The following is a 26,554-nucleotide window of genomic DNA, read 5'->3' as shown; positions in this document are numbered from 1 at the left end:
ACATTATGGAGGAAAACATGTTCCATCACGGAGGCTGCAGCTCTGTGATTTACAGCCGCAGCCGCCTTCATATATCTGAGTGAGAATCACTGTCTGGTGTCGTCTCAGTCCAGCGGGCAGGACTCAGTCCAAGGCCCGGTCTCTTTTCATGGCTCTCAGCTGTATGAAGCTGTAGTAATTGCCCCAAAGAGCTGCTTCGATAGAGAGGAAGGTGCAGAATGACTGATTTAGTAACTATGAGCTTTCTAATGGAATTCTCCGGCTGCCTCTCGGGCACTCAGGCTGACAACCATTACCTGAACTGATGCATAGTCCATTACGGGATCCCCCACTTTAATAGAGTGTCTATCATGTGAAATACAGAGACGTCAGGTGCCAAAGCATGCACTCTCACCCATGTGTGAAGGTTTAACCCAACTCAAATGGCTTCTCTTTTCAGACTCGCTGCTGCTGCGCGGCCTTACACATGTACTGAAGATCAACAGAGAGAAAGTGAAAACACTGCTGCTGTTAGACGCCGAGACCACTAAGAACTGAGACTCTCTCAGGCAGGACAGGAGGAACTGAACGAAGTGTGAACAGCAGGTCTGCAGTGTGTCTGCAGACCTGCTGATCGACAGGCCGTGGCCATCTACAACTCTAAAATAGGTTTCAATTACATATTTTTATCCAGAATACTGTAAAAATATATATATATACAGTATAAAATACCAGTGAGGATATTTTAGGTTTTGATTGACAGCAGGAAAATATTTTATGTAAAGTGAGAGGCTCAATAATGCACAAAACATCTGTATCTGCAAAAGAATTAAACAGAAATATGAGTGAATATTCTAACAGAATAGAAAATAAGGTTGATATTTTCCAGTAGAACAGGAGACATTAAAGAGATGCACCTGAATTCAAATACATTATTTTCAAAGGTACAAATAATGTGATGGAATTGTAATTGTAACACAGTAACATTAGTACTTTTATTTTTATTTTAAGACCATCATTATAATTTAAGATTATTCACTTGAAATGAATATTTTTGTGTCTTCACTGTCCAACGTAGAACTGAATCTTTTTTTTTTTTTTGATTGTTCAGTATCCCCCAATTAACAGGTGCGGTGGGGATTCAGTTTATAAAACTTTGTTCAGTTAAAAATTCAAATAAAAAATGATAGATGGAAAATATTAATAATATAATTAATTATATGCCAAAAATACATAATTTTGATGCCTTGTAGGCACGACAATTTCATTACCTATGAATGTTAGGTTAACAAATAAAAAATGTACCTAATCTAATTTAATACACCATTTTTGATAAGTAACCATGTAATAAGTGATAATGTACAGAGATTATTTCATTATAGTGAAATAAACACTACATCAGCCTGTCAGGGTTTATTTTTGCATTAATGACCTGCTCATCAATAAACAAGGCAAATTAGGAACAGCTGCTAATAATTCAACTCAAAAAGGCTTTTATCTTTTTTTTAATTTTCTATATTTGAACAGATTTTAATATCAAATATACAATATGAAAAACTCCAGAGATACAGAATTTTTCAAACACGTAATTTCATCTCTGAATGCTGAAATATTCTCACAACATGGAGGAAAACCGATCATCACACACACACAGTTTAGAGTTTCTAACATCAGTTAGTCATTTCAGTTCAGTTCAGTTCAGTTTGTTGTTGTTAAAGTTTTCTCTTTGATGAGTCCGGACGATTTTGACTCGCAGCAGCCGCCCTTTTCTTGTCTTTCATCAGCTCCTCCTTGGCCATCGGCTCGATGATGGCGCCCAGCTGCGTCACCACCTTCGGCTTGCTGACCTTCTTCATCGTGCTCTCCGTGTTCCAGGTGCGACCCAGCGGCGAGCGGATGGTGCTCTCGAACTGGGCGTGGTTCTCGAAGGGGAACGGCAGCGAGTTCACCTGGTGGTCAGCGATGGCGCCGTTCCTCTTCTCTGAGATGATGACGCTGGGCAGCCGCTGGTCCTTCCTGGGCGGAGGCGGCGCCAGCTTGATCCTGAACTTCTTGCGTTTGTAGCGCGACGGCTTCAGGCCCGTCCCTCCCCACTCGCCCCACCCGGGCAGCGTCAGGTCCACCACCTTAAAGACAAAAGACATGATATTTGACTACAGGAAGGTGGGAAACAACTGAGCAGGTTGAAAAATATCAACTTTCAGTATCAAAGTTTTATTTATTCAAACTTTAAATGTCTAATATTCATTTTCAGAACACTTAAGGACTAAAAGTGACTACAAACAGTTTATTTGTTTTGAATTATTGCAAAATTACCTCAACTTAAATTTTAAGGCAGCCCTGACAAAAACTTTTTTAAGTTAAAACAAATAATGGGTCAGAAATGTACTAGCCAGAATTAAATTTTTACTTGCCCCGCTGCAAACTATTTTATTTATTAGCAGTTATCAAATAATAACAGAGACTAAAGTTAATTGTTATGTTTAATGTTGGGGTGCAACGTCAATAAAATGTCCATCCCAGTTTTTCAAAGTCCAAGGTTATTTCTTTAAATGTCTTGTTTTTCTCAAATTGTCTTTTCAAATTCAGTCAACTTAAAACAGCCTGGACACCAACTTTTTTACATTAAAACTAATAGTGTGTTTTTTATGAATGCATTTTAACACGTATTTCACTTGCTTTGCTTTTCAAAATATAATTTTCTAAAAGCAATGTAAAACTTCATAATAAGATCATTTTTTAATGTTTAAGATCTTTCAAAATTGTATTTAAATGACCTGCAGAAATGCTGTATATTTTAGAGAGTCTCTTATCTTACCTTCGGCTTCCCCGCGTCCTCTTGCTTCCTCTTGTCCTTCAGGAAGTCGGCGATGACGTCATCCCCGGCGAAGGCCTCCTTGATGAGCCCCCTCTGCTCCTCGTTTTCATCGGACTCCTCGGCGTCCTCGACAGTGGGGGCGAGCGGGACTTTGACACGTTTCGTCTCTTTGGTGAGGACTTTTTCCAGCTCGATCTTCCTCTTCTTCTTTTTCCCCTTCTTCTGAGCTGCAGACGGTGGGTTTTCTGCAGCAGTTGGAGGCTCGGCAGACGCTTCATCAGGTGCCGCCTCCACCCGACTGAGGAGCTCCACGTCCTCCAGAGTCCGGACCCTCGTCGGTCCCTCCTCCAGCGGCGCCGACGTGTCCATGTGGCTAATGGCGTCTGCTGCTGCCTCATTTCTCTCAGCTTCTGCTAGTCCTCGGAAAACTCTTGTGAACTCTGAGAGCTCCTCATCCTCTTTGTCAGAAGTTTCTGCTGCAGCTTCATCCTCCTGCACCACCTCCTCCACCTCTTCTTCATCATCATCAGGGGCCTCTACTACACCTTTCTCCTCCTCCACCTCCTCCTCCTCATCATCATCATCATCATCGTCCACAGTTATCACTGGTATTGTTTCGGCCTCCTGAGCCTGACGCTGTTTCCTCTTCCTTTCAAACTCTCTGAGCAGTGCCTCCTCTTCCGTCTCCTCCACCTCCTCCTCATCATCTTCTTCTTCCTCTCCACCTTTATTTCCCACCGCCTCCTCCTCTCCTGTCAGATCCACAGTCTCACTTGCCTCTTTCTCTGCGGGGTCTTCTGTCAGCTTCCCTCTCATCCATGGGTTTGAAGGATCGACTCCTTGCTCTGCATCGTTCACAAAGTCGGGCAGCACCTCCTCATCGCCTGCTCCCTCCTCCTCCTCTTCCTCCTCCTGATTCAGCGCCGTCACCATCTTCTGCGTCAGGTCCTTGTTCATCTCCAGCTGCTGCTGCATGGCTTTTCGCGCCCCCTCGTCGTACTTCGCCATGATGGCCTTGGATTTAGCCCACTTGCCGCTGTTCTGGTGTTTCAGGGACATCCGCTCCTGCATCCTCGCCACCTCCATCTTGTTCAGCTCCTCCAGCGCGGCGGCGGGGTCCGTCTTCACCATCTCGTCAAACTGCTTCAGGAAGTCTTTGCGTTTGGCCTTGTTGTGGACCTTGTGGTACTTCTTGCTCTTGATCTTCCTCTCGCGGCGAGCGCGGGCCTCATAGTAGGACTGGAGGGCGCGAACCTTCTGCAGCTCCGCGCGCCGGATCTTCGCCTCCTCCAAGCTCATCGCCCTCATCGACTCCTCCTCCGCTGGGGTCAGGACGGGGTCGTTGATGGGCTGTTTGTTGGCGGACAGCAGGGCGAAGATCTCCTCCTCGAGCGGTGTGCGAGCCTTCCAGCCCATCACCACCCGCTCCATGGGTTTGGGGCCTGCAGGCTCCTGGTTCAGGGGGAAGAAGAGCTGCTCCGCCCTCTGGTTCTGCTTGATGATCCCTTTCCACTGACTCACCTGAGGGGACCAATCAGAATGGGTTAAATTCAGGACAGGGGAGAGCGAGAATCCACGACCCATCAAAGAATTTGCAATTGCATTTTAATCTGCACCATGGTCTTTCTCTAACTGTATACACACGTTTTTTGTCTAAACCTAAACCTTAAACAAAGTATTGTCCCACTCCCTTCTAGACACAACTGCGGCCACCTGGTCGCAATATTTCTCATTTTACAGCTAAACGGTCTCTAAGTTATTTTGTCTCTGCAAACACTTTTATCAAGATGAAGCACTGTAGTAAACACAGACAGAAAAAATCAACAAAGTCTAAAAAGTGAAGTCAATGCTAAAATACCTTAAGCCTGCATTCTTACTATGGCCAGCAGGGGGCGACTCCACTGGTTTTTGAGTTCAGTAAAGAGTTTCCTGAAGATTTTATGGTCTCCATTACAAGTGTCTGTACCCAGTGACATCACTGGATGCAGGAAGACAACAGATTTTGCAGCAGGAGAACTCAGTTTTTCTGTCAGTACAGCAGCACTGGTAAATTTATCGCTGTAAGTGACAACATCTACCATCTGGCTAGAAATCCACATGAAAAGTGGTGAAGTGTCCCTTTAAGGACGTCTGCTCACCTCTTTGGTCGCCTTCTGGAAAGCCACGTCTCTCTGGATCCTGTCTGTCTCCTGTCTGCTCAGAGGACTCTCGATGGTCTTCTTGATCCTCTGCAGGTTCTTCAGCTGATTCCGGGACCTTGCGGAGACAGCGGGGGTCTTCTCCATGGTCCCGATCAGGTCGGACAGGTCGATCTTGTCCCCCTCCCCGTCCATGTTGACGGTGAACTCGGACATGTTGGCCGCAGCCTCGGACCTTTCTCCGGCATTACTCTTCCTCTTGTTTCCACCCAGAGAGCTGATGGCTGCCAGCAGCTTCTGATGTTTGCGTTCATCTTCCTCCTGCTCTTCTTCCTCACTCGTGATGTTTTCATCTTCTACATTTAACTCCTCCTCATCATCGTCGTAGTGCACATCTGTCTGCACAGCTGCACCTTCGTCTTTAACCTTGGAGCTCTTCCTCTTCACCTTCTTTTTACTCACTTTCTTCTTAGTAACTTTCGCCATGCTGCAGTAAACACCGCCGGGCGCAGTCGGAGCAGTGGACTGTACACACGTGTGCCGGAAACTGAGCCGTTGTCGTAAACCAGTCGCCAACAAGAGCAGCACTGTCGCAATCTCCTCTCTCTTTATTGACACAATTCAAAATAGAAAAAAGTGAATTTAAAATAGCAATAAAATAAATAACCGATAGTAAATATGAATAAATATATGAATAATATACAAAAATTAAATATAAAATAAAAACACAGATTTATGCTTGTTTCTAACACAGTTTAAACATAAACAGCCTAGTACAAGTGTATCCAGAGCTGGGATGTTTTGGATGCCTTTGCAGATTACATGTTTCTAAATAATTAAAAACTAAATAAATTAAGTTAAAAAAAGAGTTGGAGTTATTCTAGACTCTTGAATGTGGATAAGATAAGATAAGATCAGATAAGATAAGATGATCATTTATTCATCCCACACAACAGGGGACTTGCAGTGTTACAGAAACCACATAAAAAAGAGTAAATATAAAATATCGGACCAAAATAAACAAGAGTAAAGCTAGAAAAAATAAGAACAATATAGACAAGTGTAAATGGCTCACAGGTGCCTCATTCTTTTATTGCAATTTTCTTCTTTGTCAAACAGTTTGTGCTCAGTAGTGGGTTCCTGGGGATCTCAATCAGAATCACCCAAGTTTTAATAAATGGACAGATTAACAGATTCAACAGAGGTCCTCGCCTGCTCTGTTGATTTTGTTGTACATATGTACATTAACTGCAACTTTCTTAAAAAAAAAAGAAAAAGCTGTTTCTTCATTTGAAATGAATTACATAACCAGTAATGTTAGGAGAAAGAAATAAGTTAGCATTTTGCTATGATGGTTGTTTCTTATAGGAGTTTATTCTTGGGCTCCCCAGAGACACCAGTCAGTTGTCTTTATATGTAAAATAGAATAAGAGTTAAGAGCATCAAACCAATCAGTTGTACCTTAGGTTTATTACCAAGCAGGTTTAGAATAGATTCACTAATAGACACAGTAAGGTAAAGGAAAAAGAAAAAGAAAAAAAGTCAAAGATCATATATAGATTGCAATATATTAACACCAATTGGATGATATGGTCTTATTTCTGAATTGTAACAAAGGCTCACAATTAATTAACAATGTTCTCGAGTTTTTATGTCTTATCACCAAAATACCAAAACCATAAAGCCAAAATGCATCAAACAATTCCTAATGTTCATCTATTCTGTGCTGATAGAACATGACAGTGTAAAAAAGGCTATCTCAATTAACTGGAAAAAATGCTATGTAAAAAAAGTGAGTTATATAATTTATATTTATGTTTACATTTCCCTTGTACAGGTTGATTTAATTTGTATTATTATATATTGTTTGTTTGTTTCCTTGTTTGTGTGATTTTGTGACTTTTTTGTTTGCTCTTATTTTCCATTTTATTATGTTCAGTTACACTGTTTTGGATTGTTGTGAAATGTAAATGGATAATTTTCAATATGGTCAAATGTAATAGATTTTTTTTTTAATGCAACATTAAAAGAAATTTATAAACAGTATTAGTAGTAGTAGTAGTACAGTAGAAATATTGGAAAATGTGTTAAATGTCTTTTTTTTATGTTAAAAATGATATTTTAACTTTAAATTTGTACAATAATATATTGCAAGGGCGATACCTGCACATATATATGTATTTATTTGACTTTATTTTGTAATAAATTGTTTTGTTCTTCTTCTTCTGCCCTGTGTTTTGTGGCTGATTTCAGTGATCTCGGAGCGCCCCCTGCCGGCTGAACGTGCGCCTGCATGTTGTGTTGTCGACATGTTCGTACTCTTCGTTACATTTTCACCGGTTTAAAACACAAACTAAGCTTTCAGATACTATAACATGATATTCTCATATAATGCTTCTTTGTGTGTTCGTCTGTGTATTCAACATTAGGCTTAAATAACAGCGACTGTCTTCCCGTCACATGTTACGGTCATGTGACCTGTCAGCAACACTCCAGTTCAACATGGCGGCGGCTTCGTCTGTTTTCCACAGAGTGAGAACTGGCTCCAAAATAGGAGCTCAGTACGACCAAGACGGAAACCTCATTCAGGTAAAGAACATTTTATTCACGTGTTTAACACTGTAGTAAGGAGTTTACTGTGAAAACTGCGTTTATAACGACACACGTCAACAAATAACGTGGATGCTATTTAGCTAACGGTGGGAAAAGCTAACTTATAACGGGTGAATTTAAACTCTTACCTATGTCATAAAAAAACGTCTCAATGGTGAGTTCAAGAACAGTTTGAAGACAGTATTTATGGAGGAATGCAGACGTTTCTCCATAATGTTATGTCATTTAATGTTGGCAGACCAAAACGTCCCACTGCACCATGTTTGCCTCTTTTCCTCAGACTCATATCAGCCTCTTCAGACTCTGCAGCTGCGTGAGAGTCAGCTGATCAGTCAACTTTTGACTTCAGCTTGGTGTGAGATTTGGTAATTAATAGTGATTGGGGAAACCAGGTAATAAAAAGGGGATCCAGTTTGAGGTCAGCATGATGGCATCAGCAGACTAGTTCACTTTTTCCATTTAACCTGCTTTGACTATTTATTTTTTCCCCCCTGGTCATCCACACCCTCCCCTGCTGTGGCTCTGTGCACCACCAGGGGGGCCCGCCCCATAGTTTGAGAACCACTGCAATAAAGAGACATTTCCCCTCAAAACGTTTCACATGGTTTCATTCAAATACTTGTCTGAGGCACGAAGGCATCAGATTATCCAATATTATCCAGTATTTTACAAAACAATGAAAACAGATTTGTGTATCAGAATTTGCTTTTATTTAGGGATGTATGACAAATAGCAGGACGATAAACTGTCGACTAATATTGGCCTGTCCAGTTATATTGGTCTGTATTGGTAGCCACGAATATTAACCAATAAATATTGGCTGTAATAATATTTGATTTGACAGATTGCCAAAGCATATAGTTTTACATTTTTTTTAACAACTTATCTAGAAAAAACAAATGAACATTTGTAGAATCAGAACTATTCTCTGTTTTTGTAGCCATTGTAATGTCAGTTAGGTTTGATTCAGTCAGGGCTGTGGAATAAATCATCCATCTTTGCTCACCACATCTGAACATTTCTTACCCTCAGATGTGCATAAACTAAAGGTCATATGAACTACTTTTTAACATACAAAAATGGGAAATTGCTGAGTATCTTACTTGTATTGAATAGTTATCGGTATAGACTATTTGTACTTGTTTCCTCTCCCATTAATCATCTCCCAAGCCCTCAGATTTATCTTGTGACCCTTTGAAGGGGACCTGACCACTAGGTTGGGACAAAACTAACTTTATATAAAGAAGACAAAAGTAGCCCCAACTCAGGTTACAATAGTAAAATACTGCTTAGACTATGATGATGATGATGATGATGAATCATCGGTGCTAACAACATAAGAATGCCATACATAATGTGGTAGTAGTCACAGTGGGCATTTTCAAGAAGGGGTACTTTTAGATATTTGAAACACTTTAGCTGGTGATACTTCTGTGCTTCTACTTAAGTAAGACTTTAAAGTAAGGACTTTTACGTATAAATAGTATTTTGACATTGTGGTGTAAAGTAGCAGACAAAAGCACAGATGAAAAGTTAGTGTGAGAAAAGGCGTGTGGTGTAAGAGTATATGATGTGTGTCAGTTGCATGAGTCGTGCGCTCAGTGTGTGAGAGCTGGCAGCCCTGGATTCACTGTCTTGCTTGAGAGCACTTCAGCAACCCCAGAGGAGGCTGGTTTTCTACAGAGGATGGTGATAATTATGTGCGTTTGACTCCCAGGTGGAAACCAGAGAGGATGAAGAGCAGAGCGTCAAGCTGGCAGAGATCCTGGAGCTGCTGCTGGCTGCAGGATACTTCAGAGCTCGAATCAAAGGACTGTCACCTTTCGATAAGGTACGCACAATATGTTGTTGATCCATCAAAGGGGCCATTACAGAACATTTTACCCTTCAAGTTTTACCCATAGATGTATGATAATGAAGCAGACAGGTCTTTGTTGCTCCACTTCTTCCTAGTGGTCACTCTTGGTATTGCAGCGAAAAATTCCTCTCTGGCCCAAAAGGAGTTTTCCCCCATAGTCCATTAAGAAAGGGATGGCTGTAAAAGTGTTGATTGGACACCTCAAATTGCAAACAAGCTCAATTATGACTCTTTCTATGAAGCACCATCTTTGCATTCTGTATCTAGTTCATTATACTACATCTAAGGTTTTCCAAACTGTGAATTTGAGTTCAGATAAATCTTGTACAATGAGTTCAGGAGGCTTCAGAACGTCGACGGTGGCATTTATCACAACAGTGACCCTCCACCTCCACTCAGCTCATCTCCTCCTCCTCCTCCTCAGGTGGTTGGAGGTATGACCTGGTGCATCACCACATGTAACTTTGACATTGATGTGGATCTTCTTTTCCAAGAAAACTCCACCATTGGACAAAAAATGTGAGTGTCTCTTCATTTGCTTTTTTTCCTTAAAAGCTTATTTTCTTCATTGAAATCATTGTGACCTTTTTAGAAGTTTTATTTCTTCTGTGTATACAGGAGCAAAAGAAGATTTCAAATTCAATATAAATCTCCTGATAACAGTGTAGTAACTGGAGTGAACGTAGAGAAAAGGTTGCTTCAGTCACTGATGAACGCTTCGTTCCTCTTTGCAGAGCTCTGACCGAGAAAATCGTATCTGTGCTGCCAAAAATGAAGTGTCCTCATCGCCTGGAGCCCCATCAGATCCAAGGGCTGGATTTTATCCACATTTTTCCAGTAATACAGGTGAGTTATCCTGTGGACATCTGCACAGAGCATTAAAAAATAGTCATGATAATATAGTCAGTGTGGTTGCTGTTTGTAATTTGTCTTTAAAGTAGTTTTTAAACGTCTGTTTATCTGGTAAATTTGAATTAAGTTTGTATCTTCTGATGATATTTGTCTTGTGATCTGGAACTTACTGCAGGACTTCAGTATCTGCTCATACATGTGTCGTGTTCACATCAGTCCAAACGGCAGGCTCAGCTGTAGGACGGTTCAGTGTTTATGGGAGTTCGCTCTGTGCCGAGTGATTCTTGTGTCTGATGAGGCATCTGTTGTGTCTCCTTTTAGTGGCTGGTGAAGAGAGCCATTGAGACGCGGGAGGAGATGGGCGACTACGTGAGAGCGTACTCCATCTCCCAGTTCCACAAGACCCACAAACTCCCAGAGGTAAAAACACAGAACCTGAAGTTAATGGAGTCGTTTGCTCACTCGCTAACCTTTATTTTATGTTAGCTCAAACCAAATATCTATATAAATGTGATTTCGTGTACAAACGCCTGCATGTTGTATGGATTGTTTGAACATCTACCTAAGACCTGAATACAATACAAGTCAGACCACCTCCAGATGTGATAAGACACTGCTTTGAGATTTATTTTTTCTTATCTTGATAACATGAGCGGATACACATTGAATTTTCATATCAGATGTAAATGGGGTCACTTACTCTCATAATTTTTTCCTTGTGGAAGTGGGTTTCATATCAGAAAACACATTAAACAGAAAAAACAGCAGAGTTCATCACGGTCAGCTGAAGTGAGAGAATCAGAAACATACAAACCCTCACAGACTTTCAGCAGTGTTCTGCAGGTGTGAGATTGGTGTTTTTAACGTGTAAAGTTTAAACCCAAACTATTGTTTGTTCGGTGGTATTACATGAAAAGGCCTTTAAGAGGCGTGAGTGTTGACATGTTCTGTGAAACTCTGTGTTCCAGGATGAAGAGTTTCTGCAGAGGAAAGACAAAGCTGTGAGAGCAGTTCTGGATGTACTGGTGAGTTTCTACACCATCAGGTAAAAGCACGTACGAATTATTAAGATAACTGTTTATACTGTAAGTTAAAAAAACAATAAGAACATTTTCCAACTTTATTTCTATATTGAATATAAGTTCTTACTGTGATATTTTCCAGGAAGTGTACAAACCTCAGAGGAAGTACAGGAGGCAGAGAGACGCAGGTGAACTGGTGGACGAGGAGTCCAGGGTTCACTCCACTCTGCTGGAATACGGCAGGTGAGACTTCACTTCAGCTCAAATTCATTTTTAAGACATCTCAGTCACTTATTTTCATTTCCATGTGTCTTAGATGTAAACACAGTCCGGTCTTTGACCACATACTGTAATGCACGGTGTTTTTAATCACCGTGTTACACTTTGAACCTTGGTCTCAGCTTGCTGCCATTTCTGATGTGTTCAGATCTGTTTTTGGACAGACTCTTCACATCGTGTTTGTATTTTTTCAAAGAGGAAGCTGTTACATGAGCTGTCACAACACTAGTTATGACACAGCCTTTAACCCTGTCAGTCCCAGCAGAATGTCAACATCCGGCTCACTGTTTAAAGGGTAACAACATTATGACATCATTATTGGAAAGGATCCCAACAAAGGTGGAGCTTTTTCTTTAAGACTAACATCCTTTTTTGATTAACCAGCTGTTTTATCGCTCACACCATCGACAAATACAATAATTTTATCATCATGAAACAGTGGAAACGCCTTTCCACTGTCTCAACAATCATAAACTCAGGCTTGGTTAAAATAAACCTTTAATTCACAGAGTTAGATTTTAAAAATGAAGAGATGAGCAAGAGGGAGGTCAGACTTCAGAGAGGCAGCGGAGAGAAATGATGTCAAGATTTTGAAGAGATAGATATCCTTCTTTAGAACTGTAATGCTCAGTGTGAATCCCAGGTACATAATCTGAGGGTCTGTAAGGATTTCGAAACATTAAACATCTATCAGAATCTGAGTCACCCTGTCTCACAATGGTTGTATTTTTCTGCATGACCAGAAAATATGCGAGTGATTGGCATTCACTGCCCACAGAGCCTCCAAAACCAAGACGGTTTTGGTGAGTTTTCTTAAGATGATCTCTGAGGTAAAATTACTGTATTTATTAATGGAGTTTGATGAGTTTGGCAAGAGCAAAAAAACAGCTGATTATGATAACAAAAAGGTATATCATCTGTAGGGATCCCTCCCATGATGTTGTCAGACATTTAAGATAAACACTCCGAGCCTGTCTATGGTAAAAAACAAGCGTTCTCCCTCAATATTAGAATAAAATAGGGTGCAGGTTGAAAAATACCAAAGTTACCCTTTTAGTGAGGCTTGCACATAAACTGATTGGTCTATCTCACTGTCAGTCATCATATCCCGATGAACAAAAAAACTACCATACTTGGTTGTAACCTGTCTTTGCATGTTTTTAAAGCAACATTTGAGCATCACTTTTGGATGTATCCCATTCTGCAGAGTTCACTGAGTAGATCCTTGAACCCCAGTTTTCTGCTGTTGTAGTCTTTATTCACACATCTCATGTCTTTTCTGTCTGACATCTTGTTTTCCCATCCACCCTTTCATCTCCACCTGTGTACTAGAGTGTCAGATTTCCTCTTGTAAGTACTGTCTGAACGTGTGAAGCTTCGACTCACAGCAGCACTGTGTTGTTTTTTGTGTTTGAACGTGTCGGTCAGGGAGTGCAAACTGTTCTCACATGTTTCAGGCATGATGGATGCAAACTGTGGTGCTGCTTTGATGCATTCTTTTTAAAAAATGTTTTTATTTATTTAGCCAGACAGTCCTGCCCTGAGGGGGCTGGGTTATCGCCATTTGACGTGCTGATGTTGTTATGTGGCATGGTGTATTTGAAAACTACTTTGTGGAGAGAATATTCTTTTTTAGTTTAAGACCTTTGTGATGTCACTGAGGATTTTTTTGTTTTTTCTTCTCTAGGCGATATGGATTCAGCAAACAGTCCAAACAAGACACGGTAGGTGTTCGACAGTTATCTGTTACTCAGACAGTGAATGTTCTTTTTGTCTGCACCACCTGTTTCTGCTCCGTCCTTTTCTTCAGTCTCTCCGTCCCGTCTCCCTCCTGTAGGTGGATGAGGGGAAGGCTTCGCTGGCAAGTGGCTCCCAGGCGGCACCTCTCGGGATGGCGGAGGTGTCGGAGGAAGACAACCTGCAGGCAGCAGAGGAGGTGAGAGCTTTACACAGAGAGTGATTTATACATGGAAGGCAAATATGCACTGAATTAGAAATACAGACAAGAAGCAGATCAGTCAGGGAGCAAGATCACTGCATCATGTTTTTTTATTGAAGCTGTTGTTTAAAAGAACGAGCAGTGAGGTGTTTTGGGTAGTTTTGTTGCTAGGTAACCACTATACTAAAGTTGTCAAAAGTATTTATACTTCAATACTACATATTTAAAAGGGTCAGGGTAAGAGATATAGAATATCTGTTATTTTAGTATTGAAAGTACCAGAGCTTTAAAAAAAAAAAAACATCTCAGGACTCATTAAAAATGGAGTGTCTTACTTCTTTCTATGCCAAACATTGTTTAGTGTTTATGCATCTCTGTGCCAACTTATTTTCCACTGTTTCATCCTTCTGTTATGTGAGATTTTGAACTTAAATGTGATGTAACTTTGGCTGTTTTTTCGTTTAGATGCGAATCAAAACTCTGATGACCAGCATGGCTGCCATGGCGAATGAAGAGGTACAGTTGTACAACAGCCTGTTTTCATGATATTGCAGTTGGCCATATTGTGAATTTGCAAATATTTTTATTAAACGTGCAGCCCTACTGGTGATTAATATTTTTGCCTGTTTTTTAATGAGTAGCAAAAAGGGAATTGCACCTAAATCTTGCCATGCAACCCTGTTGTTTAATGATAAATAGATCCTGTGCATCTCTTTGTACCACGATACTTAGTGTAAAACAAGCGTCTAAATAAATGTGAATTATTCATTTTGTCTGGTTTTGACTGTAATTTGTGTTTGTGCAGGGGAGGCTGACAGCGAGCGCAGTGGGTCAGATCGTTGGACTTCAGTCTGAGGAGATCAAACAGATCGCCTCAGAGTACGCTGAGAAGGTGAGCAACAGTCAGCAAGTCAGTAAAATTATGTGCTGTGTTAGGCCCCCTACATACACACACACACACACACACACACACACACACACACACACACACACACACACACACACACACACACACACACCTTTCTTTTCAACCCCAGGTTTATGAAAAATTACTTTTTGAAGATTCAACGCGCGTTCACATTTGTTGTTGAACACTGTTTCTCCCGTGTGTCGCTGCAGCAGTCGGAGCTGTCGTCAGAGGAGCGTTCGGAGCGCTACGGCCCGCTGCAGCAACACCGCCGGGCGGTGGCTTCACTCAGCAAACAGATCCAGCAGAAGACCAAACAGCTGGAGGAGGTCAGCAGGCCTGTGGATTTGTAAAATTAATGGAGAGTTTCTTATCTCTTATTTATTTACAAGTATTTATATTCTTTTGACAGCTGCAAGCGAAGCACACAGAGGTGAAAACAGGCTGTGATGAAGCAAAAAGAAAACTGACGGAGGTAAGAGAAGCCTTTAATGTTGTAGTTTGGTTGTAGTAGGTTGGCAGACATATAAGACTATTGATGATTGGGTGTGAAGACGTATTAGTGTTAGTTGTTTTCCAGTAAACTGTATCAAAGGTAGCTGAATTATTTGACAGACATTTTGATCCTGACTTGTAGTTATACTGTTGTAAAACAAGTCCTCAGAAAACATAGATGAAGAGAGGGAAACTGGCAGCAGAAACAGCACTGGAATTCAACGATTACTTCACAATGAGGAATTCATTGTAAAAAAAAGTGACAATGATTGAGCTTGTGTTATTAAAAGACTGAGTCATGAACTTAAGGAAACATTTTTAAGAAAGATCCACCAGGTGTTTATGTGTCTCCACAGGCGACGGAGCTCTCAGAGAAACTGGAGAAAGAGCTGAAGTCTTTAGAAGAGATGGAGGAGCAGGCAGACAGCAGGTGAGTGATGGAGAGAAACATAACATAATGAGATACACGTGAAACACATGAATAAAAGCGTTTTGGTGTTAAAATTTTTTATTACAACCAAAAATCTGAGAGAAATCTGTAGTTAGAGTTTGAGGTCCAGCATCTCTCCAGCTCTGCGGCAGTTTATAACTGAGACCTTTACTGGCCTCTTGTGGCATCTGTAAGAACTGCAGCCTGTCATTTAGACAGAAGAGAGTTTTATGTTAATGTTGATCAGACATGACGGCACATTCACAGAAAAAGACACAGTGCTTTCTGATGTGAGTGAGTGAGTGAGAGAGTGAGATAGTGAGAGAGAGAGAGAGGGAGAGACTGTCACAGGCTGCATCACTGAAGGATTTTTAAAACTTATTTTGTGATATGAATTAATACCATCCTCCTCTCACACCGATCCTTTGATACGTTTCGTCGTCATTAACCGTGTTTTCAGAAAACATTAACATGCAGTTTGAAGTATCACATCAGAAAAAGTTAATGGAAACAACAAAATTTAAAGAAAAACTTCCTCAATGCTTCCTCTGCTGCATCAAAGAATAAGTAAAAGTTCCCTGTTTAAAAAAATTCCTGACAGACTCTTTGTTTCTCTTGTAGAGGGTCAAGGCAACTGGTTTTATTCTTCTTCTCCTTTGAGGTTTATTTTCAGCTGGCAAACTGGTTTTGTGTCCCGTCCATGACCTCTACTTCTTCTACCCCTTTTATTAACGTAGCCTATACAACCAACGCTACTTTCACGCAGCCTAGTTTATTCGCTCTGAATCAGTTGATGGAAACGAACCTAATTTGCATTTTCTTTTTCACTGACGGTGAATGTTACTCATTTACTTTTTAATATCCTCACATTCTGTATCAAATCTTGCTGGATATTAATTTATTCACCATTCGGCATGAATGAAAATGGTTCATTTTGAAAGGGCTTGCTGGTTTGATTATTACTCTGCTTGTCAGAGACTTTTTTTTTTAATGACCTCTTCTGCTCCAGTGATGTCATGAGGTGAAAAATAGTTTTTATAGACTGATCTGAAATGAGAAGAATCTCCCCAGCAACTTATAATTGGCCCTTTCATTGTGGTTCTTAATTTATTAAACTGATTTTGTGCCTAAGAAATAATTACAGTCATATTAAAGCCATTAGAATGAGGGACATTAGTCCTGGTTGCATTACAGTTGGGAGCTGTTGCAGATATCAGACATGGACTGAATGGTGCAGTTACTGTTGTCAGTCATGTCCCCTGTATGTTTCTGATGGGATCACTACACTATAGGGTGGGTCTATACTGTACGTCTGCTGCCAGAAGTCAGAAAAGTCAAATTTATGTAAAGAGCTGTGACGAAGCCCCTCTGAGACATTTGCTGTGTTGTTGCTGGACATTTCAGCAATATCTGACATGAGACCTGAGATCTGTGATTGGTGGACAGTTTATCTGACAGTGTTTGGTTCTGTTGAACAGCCTGCTGGAGAAGCTGAGAGCTCTGGTGACGATGAACGAGAACCTGAAGCAACAGGAGCAGGAGTTCCGCACACACTGCAGAGTGAGAACATCAACACACACACACACACACACACACACACACACACACACACACACACACACACACAGTGATGTGATGCTGCTGGGTTTTCATACAGAAAATAAGATGAGTGTGATGGAAATTGCTGATTTTCTCTTTACACGTGTGCATGTTGTGTCCAGGAAGAAATGGTCCGTCTGCAGCAGAACATCGAGGAGTTGAAGACGGCGTCGGGACAGGATACAGATGAGGACAAGGTTTCTGTTCACTTTTCAACACATCTTATATATCAGCATTTGTCTTTTACTGTATAAAATACGTAAAGACTCATAAAAATTGTGAGAAAAACCCTTCAGGATTAAACTTTTCCTCTTTCTCTTGTTCTCAGGAGAGGAACGAGCTGATAGACAAACAGTACAACACAGACAGAGAGAAACTGCAGAAGATCCGTCTGCTCATGGTAACGACTTCACATTTAACACAACACAGATTAGATGCAGCTGCAGGGATCTCTGTGGGCAATTAGGTCACAGCGTAAGATAACAGACTGCAGATAAGAACGAGACAAAGTGAGAGTTCTGACAATAATACAACAAATACTCACGGTGTCATTTACTGGTGTGTTTGCAGATGTGCAGATCAGCTTCACTGGTTATTCTCAGCATCTGGTGTAAAGATTGATGTCATTGTTTTGTTTCAGTCTCTGCTTATATCTAGTGTTTTTTTTTATTTAAAATAATTCCCTTGCCAACAGAATTGTCACCTGGTCTGAGTGGGAAAGTTTATCAGACATCATTTAGACCATCAAGAGACATTAAAATTGTCTCGCTGAAACTAAAATGAGGACAGTATTTTAATGTTTTCCTCCGTTGGTCAACTATTGTACTGAAGTACTTGATCTTTACTGGCCTCCATTGGTCTTGGAGACTGTGTTCGATCCCCATCTGACCATGTTCACTGGGAGGCTGCTTAGCCTGGTTCTGTTCCCCATTCTGTTGCTGCTTCCTGCCAGCATTTCCCTCCACCTCGGGCCTGAAAATCTCCTCCTCCTGACGGTCCAAAGCTCCTGTGCTAGAGGTCTAAACACCAAAACTCCCATCAGTACTCTGGACTGCTACCTGCACGGCTAACTGAGCTAACTAGCTAACGGCAGCTAGCAGCAGTTAGCGGTTACCCTGGTGATGCACAGCCTCGTATTTGTTTGGAGTATGAATTGAACAGCACTTTTCATGTGGATGTCTGGTCAGTGGTGATGGTAAACATCGCAACAGCACATAAAGTATTTAATCAGTTCTAACATTAAGATAATTATTCTTAATATAATGTCACAGTGTTACGTTAGATGACAATGGGAACTATTTTCAGTGGCGTATTTATCCATATTTGGTGCTTTAGCGAGTTGAAACTCCCTCCTCTTTGAGCTGAACCTCTTCCCTCCGCTGTGTCCAGGCTCGGAGGAACCGTGAGATCGCCATCCTGCAGAGGAAGATCGACGAGGTGCCTAGTCGGGCCGAGCTGACGCAGTACCAGAAGAGGTTCATCGAACTCTACGGTCAAGGTGGGTTGAACCAGGATCTGTTCTCGGGGAAAAAAATTGTCTCCGACCGTAAATGACAACACTCAGTGTCTCCAAAAAGCCGAACAAAGACGTTAATTGTCTCATAATTCTTCTTTTTAGTTTCTGCAACACACAAAGAGACCAAACAGTTCTTCACTCTGTACAACACGTTAGATGACAAGAAGGTTTATCTGGAGAAGGAGGTGAGTGACCACAGCAGGCAGGAAATAATATGATACCGACGTCTGATAGAATTTGATAGAAAGCTTCTGGCAGACAAACACATTATGTTCTTCATAATAATGAAAAACTGTGCCCTGCAGGTGAATCTGCTGAACTCCATTCATGACAACTTCCAGCAGTAAGTATAACTCGACTAATTTCTTGTATGTTTGTAATATAAAACATTTGTTCGGTGAGTAAAGCGCTGCTCTGCCCTCCAGGGCCATGTCGTCCTCAGCAGCTAAGGATCAGTTCCTCAGACAGATGGAGCAGATCGTGGAGGGAATCAAACAGAATCGCATCAAGGTAAAACTCTGACAGGATCATTCTGCTTTGTTCATAAATGTGCCTGTTATTTCTGTGGCTTTGGTGCCGCTGAACTCACCAAGTTAAGTGCAGAGATCTGCGAATATCGCTGAACAGAACGGAGCGAGAAAGACAAGCAGTCAGACAGGTGTCACCGCATTAAAGCAGAATTATCCAGAGGCCAAGTTAAGTTCTAATAGTTTCAGCACGAGCTGCTGTAGCGTTTATGTGACACCCGTCTGTTTTTCCAGATGGAGAAGAAGAAGCAGGAGAACAAAATGAGGAGAGACCAGCTGAACGACGAGTACCTGGAGCTGCTCGACAAGCAGAGGCTTTACTTCAAAACTGTCAAAGACTTTAAAGAGGTGAGAAAATCTGTGTAGTATCAGTTTGTGCTCCAGTAGTTATGGATGAACCAAATGACAGGGTTGTATCAAATATAACTTATTTTTACATTCAGAGCTTCTGTTTTCTGTGTTCTGTAATGAAGCTTCAGATGTCTGTTGTCATACTTTATGACATCACCCTTAAAAAAGGTAGTCTTTATTTTTAGATAAAGTTTTTAATGAGCATATCTCATCAGTTTTGTCAACATAAATGTAATGATGTTTTTGAAAGACTATACAATTTGTCTCCATAAATTTGACTTCTGGGGTTATTGGAAATGTTTAGATCACATGATTCAGCAATCACTAATTCTACTAATAATATAATCTACTAATAATAATACTATAAATGTAGCCTAATCTCCATCTGAAATGAATTAATAGACGGGCATAAATTAAAAAATTGCACAGCACTCAAATGTTGATTTAGAATTTTATCTTGATTAGTTAATGACTATTGAGTTTACTGGTTAGCAGATATCAGCAGAGTTTAAAAGTAAAGCATCACTTCATTTATTGTTGATCTCTGATAAATGTCACACGACTGACGATGAAATGTTTTTGTTTCCAGGAGTGTCGGAAGAACGAGATTCTGCTTTCCAAGCTGAGAGCAAAAGGAGCCTCTTAACCTTCCTCTGACTGTTGGTAAAGTGTTTATTGATGTAAATGAAAAATGTTATCTATATGAGCTGAACTGATCATGGATTAATGTACACGTACGAGGGATTTTTAACATTCCACACCTTGTTTCATCATTCTTCTTTATGACTGATAAATGTTGGAAACGAACATTAATGAGTTGCATCTGAAACTCTGTGAGAAGAGTCTTCACATGTGCCAAATACAGCTGACTGAAACGCCTTTAAATAGTCAGACAGTTCCTCCTTTTTCATAATATCTGACCAATTCTGGTGGTTTAAATGTCAAATCTATCCTAACTTGATTAACTTTTACTCCATACTTTTAAAGCTGCACTCGGCAGCTGCACTATCCGTAGAAAATACATCCATGTCTTCATGTTGGTCATAAACTGGGGCTGCAAAAGAGATGCCAAAGGATGTTTATGAACTAAAGTCCTTAAATTTCATCATAACATGCTGATGTGTGAAGCTTCCCAGTGCAGCTTTAAATGTCAACCTCTGAATGAGAAATTCTTTGCCAACGATGATGTTCTTATGTGCCTTTGACTCGTGCCTCATGTCTCAGATTTGTCTCTCTCACCGTCCATTGACCGTATGTGTACATGCAGTATTTAATGAGTAAAAGAATATTTGGATTAACGGTTAAATAAATGCCTTTGCTGTTACTCACGTCAGATAGGAAGTGTTCTGTCACGCACTGTGTGCTGATTGAAGACGGCGCATTATCAGACGTCTCCAGTGTTGAGTCACATGATGAATCTGTGAAGGAAACATCCTTTGTGTCACCACAGCACTTCAGATCTCCTGTTGCACAAGCTGGATAAATAAACTTTTTAACCCTGGAAAGTGTACAACAGACAGAGATTTTGTCCAAAAAAAAAAAAGTCTTTGGAAAAACAATACCACTAGATATGTTTCATCTATTTCACAAACATGTTGAATCAGAAAACCATTAACAGGGTGAACAACATAGAAACTCGTTTTTTTAAATCTCACACCATTGTTACAGAAGGAATGTTAAAGGTGTAATTTGAAGCAATGTGTGAAGCAGTTCACGTGTATTAATCACTCCATGCTGCCAATGTGTGAACAGATTGTAACCTAACTTAAAAATGAGACCTCAACCAGCGTTTTTGCTTGTCTGTGACTAATTTCTCTGCAAAGAACTCGGGACGGTTTTCTGTGAAAATCCAAAGGATGTGACATTTATGCTTCTGAGTGTCTGGCCTTTCTTCAGCTCCCCTGCAGCGCCAACAGTGTGCAACACCGTCTAAGATTAGCTTAGAAATGAAGTCCACTAACAGCAACAGAAGACTCCAAAGTCAAATTTAAGATTACTGCAGCATGTGAAATGTATTGTGATATTGTGGTTTTTAGCTGGCTAACATTAACGCAGATGAATTTCCCGCTAATGTAACAAAATACTGTCTTGGGTGGATAATGTCATTTTTCATCCAGACTCCCAGAGCTGATCCACCATTTGCAAATTATTTCATCAGCTAATGTTACAAAACAACCAGTGCCAGATCTGTGCATTATTGCTAGAAAAATACTGTCTGAATGGATATGTTAGTTGGCTAGCTCGCCAGCTAACTTGATCCATGATACTAACTTATTTACTGAGAAATTTGTGTTAAAATACTTATGCAAAGGTGTATAACTAATGATTGCTTTCAACCAGCCAAAAGCTATGCAAGGCATGGCCAGCCAACTAGGTAACTGTAAGCTAAACTATAGAGATGCAGAAGTAAACCATGAAGGCCAAACATTATGTTCCTGAGCTCCAGCTGGAAAGAATTATGACAAATCATTTAATTTGCATGAAAAAAACTACAAGAACAAAAAATGAATTGCAGCCCAACGTGTGGGTTGAAAATTACAGACAAAGACGCATCAGCTGCAAACTTCATTTGAGGATAAACAAAGAATGGTGAGTTGAGGCTGGTATTAGTATAGTTAGTGAGGTAATACTTAGCTTAACGGTAGCTTAACAGCTAAGTAACTTTGTAAATGAATGAGGCTGAAACTCACTGCACGGGTAGATGCTGGTATTTTTAAACACTGGCCCCGTGGGCCACCAAGCCCCTAGATTTGGTGGCCAAAGTACATTTACAGTGGCTCAAATGCAAACTTAGGGAAAAGTCTATTTAATGCAGCATAATGCAGCCTCCTTTAACTGGGATGCTTATGTTTCCTATTAACTGAGATGTGTTTTGTTATTGTTTCTGATGAAAAACAAGCAGGATTTCTCAGCTAGTTGAGGAAACATTACGTCTTTAGATACGTCACATTCTAGCCATTTAAACTTCCTGTAAAGATCATGTTTGCAATTTGCAAAGCTTGACTTTGGCTGACCCTGGCTGTTTTTGTTGAATGTTAAACTAAAAGGCGCAAAGAAATCGATGTTGTGGAACTGTAATGTTGTGTTGGTGAAGGTTCGCTGTGTGGGGATAGAGTCCCTCTAGGAGGAGGTTAGCCTTCAAGAATTGTTCAGGACTTGGGACTTGAGTGCAAATGCTAGGGACTTGCGACTTGCTAAACACAATGACTTGGTCCCTCCTCTGTTATCACATATGGTTTTAATGTTCAGGTGTCCATGTACATTTGTTTATGTTTTATTTGTCAGGCTGGAAAATCCTGTTAAGACCTAAAATAACCAAAATGTGATGAAGTTGAGGAAACTTTCCACAGCTGAACTTGTATTTGTGTTTTCCTGCTCTCGCTATCGGCTCAGCTGCCCTCATATCTCACTGATTGTGATACTGAACAGACAGTTTGCATGTTTCTCACCCGTCAGAGGCCTGATTGGGCGACATGAAAACACGTTCATGTACGCAGGAGGCTGCACCCCAAACAGTGAAATGTCACAGTTTACCTGACTGACCTCCTCTCCATCCTTCAGTGGCCGAAGTAAAACTCGTAAACTGGTCAAGCTGCAGCAGTTTTACACTTTGAGAACCTGTGTTAGTGAAAATATGAGAAGCTTCTTTCTGCAGCAGCTTCAGAGAACAGCACGTGTGTTCAGGCAGGATTATGACTGATATGTGGCTGATAGTGATGGTGTACAGCTGAGTATCTCACTGTGTCCCCGTCAGTCAGTGTAGAAAGAGGCGTAGAGGAGATAAAAGCAGGAAGTGTGTGTCGAGGGGATGAACAGAGGAGGCCTAACATGGACGGGCTGTGTCCCGTCATAAGTGGACATGACTGTTTGTAGGACTTTGTGGGTCTGTCTGCTGACAGCTGTCTGGTGTGATTCGCTATGAGTGTGTCCTCGCTGCTGCTGCTGTTGGCTCTCGGCGTGTGTCATCAAACGATGGGAGCAAAGAAACAGGAAGCCGTGGTTTCACCTGAGGACCACGGCTCTCGTCTCCGAGGCCTCTGGAAGCTGCACATGAGGGACTCCCTGCTGAAAGGAAAAGGTGAGCGAGCACCAGGAGACTTTTTTTTTTTTTTTTTTACAAGTTTTAATTTTCTTCCAGAATGGAAACTGCACAGAGAGGCAAGTGTCAAAAAAGTTTTCTTTGTTTATGACTTGAAGAACAGGTGAAACATTACCTGTTACAATACATCTTCAATTCAGCTCAATCAGGACATGATTATTACTTTTCTCATTAACACCTTTAACACTTTATAAAATATTCCCTTTTTTTAAATAATGGATGGGATGTTCAAAACTGACACATCTACAGTTTTCCATGCACTTCAACTGTACTTATTCACACTTTCGATCTGAAGCTCCATTCAAACTAAAATGTTAAAAACACTTTTGGGAGTTTCTTTAATTAATTTACCTTTTTCATATCTTTCACAGTTGAAACTAATGTAATATTTCCATACCTTTTAGGATATTTTGTGCTGGAGAACAGAGGAACTGTAAAATTGTCTGAAAATCTTCTCTTTAAATTTGCCCTCACTCCCACAATCTTATCTCCACGTAGATAATTTATACCTCAAAATGTAGAAAACTTTGAGCAAATCACAGACATGTAACTTCAGAGGCAAACAATCTCAGACCTTTGGCTCCGTGAGCCTCCAAGCGACAGGATGGCCTGTCTTTGAGGTAGAAGGAGTGTGAGAGATAAACTTCAACTAACATCTATATGAAATAAACTCTAAGCGGTTCATGTAGCAGCTATGATCACCATGGCAACCCATGACTACAGTTAGGAACACAGCTGACTGAGATGAGCTAGTTGGTGCAGGTTTGATGCTCACGCAAAGACAACTCAGACATCCTCATATGTTTTTATCTGCTCATTTCCAGTTCATATAAATGACCCTTTTCCCTTCTTCTCGAACTCTTCATAGTGTGACTTCTTCATACAAAGTTAAGCCAGTGATTCAGTTTAATTCCCGTCCATTATTTATACTCCTTCAGCTGCTTCTGTGCAAATTAAACCTGGCAATTCAGTTTAGTTTCAGCATTTAATCAAACCTTAAAATGGTCCTCATTGTTCACACATTATTGATATTATTCCACTGTTTAGCACCAGTTTTAAACCAGTCTTAAAATATTCTACAGCTTTCATAGATTATTAGCATTAATGAAATTTTAAAGCCAACATTGTAGTTTAGATCCCAGCCTGTAGTGAAGCAATGCAGTTTAGCTTCCAGCTTCCAGTTTATTTTACATCCTTTATCCATTTCCCACTTTTCCAACTCTTGATACTCCTTCAACTGTTTCTTTAAACAAATTAAAACCAGTGATGTAGTTTAGCATCAACCTGTCAACATCCAGAATTTACACCTGCTCTGGTTTTTGTGCCTTGTGTCTAGTTTGTAATCAGCACTAATTTGCTGTCCGTGGTACAATACATTTCTAAAAGACATGACAATAATATAATAACTTGCAAACACACAATAAATGTACCTTGCCTTTAGAGAGCATATAGAAATTAAAAGTCACACATGAGTGTTATTTCATAACAAGAACTGCAGACTCTTTGTCAGAACAGAATCTGTTTGCGATATTTCCTCCTGTCTCTGTAAAGCAGGTTCAAATTCTCATCCAATCAGAGAAGGGGTCAAACAGCAGCTGCTCTACTGCCGCGTCGGGATTGGCTACCATCTCCAGATTCTGTCCAACGGCTCTGTGGGAGGCGTCCACAAACCCACTGAGAACTGTGAGTTCAGTCCGAACCTGGTTTGTTTACGTCCTGTATGTTCACTGGTTTGCAGTTTTCTTTTTTTCAACTATTTTAGAATGGACTTGTAGTGAATTTGTAGTGAAAATGTTTGGAGTCAAAAGCCTTTATGCATTTTTTAATTCTCCATTTCTCCATCTGTTCAAGGCTGGCTGAAGGTGTTCGCTATGAAACATGGAGTTGTAGGAATCAAAGGAGTCAAGAGTGGCTTGTACCTCTGTATGAGTCGAGAAGGACTGGCATATGGAGCGGTATGTAGAAGATGATAAAATATGTTGTGAGAGAAAATATGCACTTTCTCAAACTTTGTGCAAACAGTTTTATATGAGGATGAATTAATAATAAACTGTCATCACTTAACACCAAGCACAGAGCTGCATTATGGCACCAAAACACCATCAAATAAAATGCACCATCTTTTCCAGGGGCAGTTTTCTGACGACTGCCTGCTGAAGGAGAACCTGGAGGAGAACCACTACACCACCTACTCCTCTCTGTCTCACCCGGGCATCTATCTGGCGTTGTCCCACAAAGGAGAGCTCAGGAAGGGCAACGCCGTGGGCCGCCACCAGGCCTGCACCCACTTCCTACCTCGGAGGACCGCGTGATCACGGTCCTCCAAGACCAGAACTGGAGCCACGTTAGGAACATGGTCGCTCTCATTGAGAGCAACGGAGTGGAAATTGGTCTCCACACAACAACACATGAAAACAAGCTACTAAAAAAAGCTAGTGCCACATCCAAGAGACACAGTTGGTGGGATTCTTTGGAGCTTTACTTAAGTAAGAACAGTGTGAATTATAATACAGAATCCTCTGTATTATTATAGAAATATTGATGGATGACGAGATTAAGCAGACTTGACTTATTTATAGTTTTTTTTTTTAAAATCTGTATTTTATTCTTATTTATTTTGTTTGTGTAGTTTTATTTATTTGTGTTTTTAAATGGAAGCCCATTTCTGCCGATGGTTTTCCACTGATGAAAAAATGATACTGAAAGTCATTATTACGAGAAACTTAAACCAAAATAATGACTTGATATCATAAAAAAATGAGTCTGTACTTCAAAATAATGAGGATCTCTTTTTCATCGTACTGGCAGAAATGGGCTTCTACATTTCTGAATTAACTGTAGTGTTAAAACATCTATTTTTTTATAATCACTTTGTGCTGAAGTTTCTCTGTCGCAGGTTGGATTAAATCTTTGGATTAAATCTTTGGATTACATAAACTTTCCACAAACTCGAGAGAAAAAACATTCAGTAATGTTAAGTTGTGAGTATGTGAGAGAAATAAAGAAACTTGTCAAATATTAAGATGAGTTGAATGTTTAAAAGCTTTTTTTTTTTAAATTTATTGATGATCCTTTCATGTTTAACTTAATAGCTGGGCTTGGCTAACTAGCTTATTAGATAAACTAGAAAGC

At 40.5% G+C, this 26,554-nt stretch overlaps 3 protein-coding genes across 4 annotated transcripts; 2 read left to right on the top strand and 1 right to left on the bottom strand.

Annotated features, from left to right (window-relative positions):
• Positions 1 to 1,662: 1,662 nt before the first annotated feature.
• LOC146323245 (U3 small nucleolar RNA-associated protein 14 homolog A) lies at positions 1,663 to 5,499 on the bottom strand. The gene is made up of 3 exons (XM_084725458.1): positions 4,936 to 5,499; positions 2,798 to 4,318; positions 1,663 to 2,105 (listed from the first exon to the last, which is right to left on the bottom strand). Exons 1-3 carry the CDS (start codon positions 5,419 to 5,421, stop codon positions 1,692 to 1,694), a joined length of 2,421 nt encoding a protein of 806 aa, XP_084581584.1. The 5' UTR covers positions 5,422 to 5,499; the 3' UTR covers positions 1,663 to 1,691.
• Positions 5,500 to 7,344: 1,845 nt separating this feature from the next.
• On the top strand, positions 7,345 to 20,216 carry ccdc93 (CCC complex scaffolding subunit CCDC93). Of its 2 annotated transcripts, XM_084725456.1 has the most exons (24): positions 7,345 to 7,524; positions 9,266 to 9,379; positions 9,831 to 9,925; positions 10,141 to 10,252; positions 10,580 to 10,678; positions 11,227 to 11,283; positions 11,423 to 11,523; positions 12,892 to 12,909; positions 13,247 to 13,283; positions 13,397 to 13,495; positions 13,964 to 14,014; positions 14,304 to 14,390; positions 14,618 to 14,734; positions 14,818 to 14,880; positions 15,257 to 15,330; positions 16,809 to 16,890; positions 17,052 to 17,126; positions 17,258 to 17,329; positions 18,319 to 18,427; positions 18,548 to 18,630; positions 18,751 to 18,788; positions 18,871 to 18,955; positions 19,207 to 19,320; positions 19,913 to 20,216. In XM_084725456.1, exons 1-24 carry the CDS (start codon positions 7,396 to 7,398, stop codon positions 19,967 to 19,969), a joined length of 1,968 nt encoding a protein of 655 aa, XP_084581582.1. In that variant the 5' UTR covers positions 7,345 to 7,395; the 3' UTR covers positions 19,970 to 20,216. The 2 variants fall into 2 exon arrangements, with proteins under 2 accessions (XP_084581582.1, XP_084581583.1); XM_084725457.1 differs by lacking the exon at positions 12,892 to 12,909 and having other exon boundaries at positions 7,349 to 7,524.
• Positions 20,217 to 23,235: 3,019 nt separating this feature from the next.
• LOC146323243 (fibroblast growth factor 4A-like) lies at positions 23,236 to 26,008 on the top strand. Its single transcript, XM_084725455.1, has 4 exons — positions 23,236 to 23,401; positions 24,974 to 25,105; positions 25,274 to 25,377; positions 25,552 to 26,008. The coding sequence occupies exons 1-4, from the start codon at positions 23,242 to 23,244 to the stop codon at positions 25,732 to 25,734; spliced, it is 579 nt and encodes a 192-aa protein (XP_084581581.1). The 5' UTR covers positions 23,236 to 23,241; the 3' UTR covers positions 25,735 to 26,008.
• Positions 26,009 to 26,554: the final 546 nt, after the last annotated feature.

Source organism: Lutjanus erythropterus, chromosome 8 (genome assembly GCF_056507025.1).
Source record: "Lutjanus erythropterus isolate fLutEry1 chromosome 8, fLutEry1.hap2, whole genome shotgun sequence".
NCBI classification, from domain to species: domain Eukaryota; kingdom Metazoa; phylum Chordata; class Actinopteri; order Lutjaniformes; family Lutjanidae; genus Lutjanus; species Lutjanus erythropterus.
The sequence above is the reverse complement of the archived record's forward strand: the minus strand, read 5'-3'. Positions and strand labels throughout refer to the sequence as shown.

What these genes read in the sequence shown, in the direction of transcription:
- LOC146323245 (XM_084725458.1), bottom strand. Translation starts at nt 5,421, where the DNA reads ATGGCGAAAGTTACTAAGAAGAAAGTGAGTAAAAAGAAGGTGAAGAGG. An exon ending in TCCAGAAGGCGACCAAAGAG is followed by an intron (nt 4,319 to 4,935) that starts GTGAGCAGACGT and finishes TGGTCCCCTCAG; the next exon opens with GTGAGTCAGTGGAAAGGGAT. An exon ending in AGGACGCGGGGAAGCCGAAG is followed by an intron (nt 2,106 to 2,797) that starts GTAAGATAAGAG and finishes TTTGTCTTTAAG; the next exon opens with GTGGTGGACCTGACGCTGCC.
- ccdc93 (XM_084725456.1), top strand. Translation starts at nt 7,396, where the DNA reads ATGTTACGGTCATGTGACCTGTCAGCAACACTCCAGTTCAACATGGCG. An exon ending in AGAAGATCCGTCTGCTCATG is followed by an intron (nt 17,330 to 18,318) that starts GTAACGACTTCA and finishes CGCTGTGTCCAG; the next exon opens with GCTCGGAGGAACCGTGAGAT. An exon ending in AGGTTTATCTGGAGAAGGAG is followed by an intron (nt 18,631 to 18,750) that starts GTGAGTGACCAC and finishes TGTGCCCTGCAG; the next exon opens with GTGAATCTGCTGAACTCCAT.
- LOC146323243 (XM_084725455.1), top strand. Translation starts at nt 23,242, where the DNA reads ATGAGTGTGTCCTCGCTGCTGCTGCTGTTGGCTCTCGGCGTGTGTCAT. An exon ending in CTCCCTGCTGAAAGGAAAAG is followed by an intron (nt 23,402 to 24,973) that starts GTGAGCGAGCAC and finishes GTCTCTGTAAAG; the next exon opens with CAGGTTCAAATTCTCATCCA. An exon ending in CCACAAACCCACTGAGAACT is followed by an intron (nt 25,106 to 25,273) that starts GTGAGTTCAGTC and finishes CATCTGTTCAAG; the next exon opens with GCTGGCTGAAGGTGTTCGCT.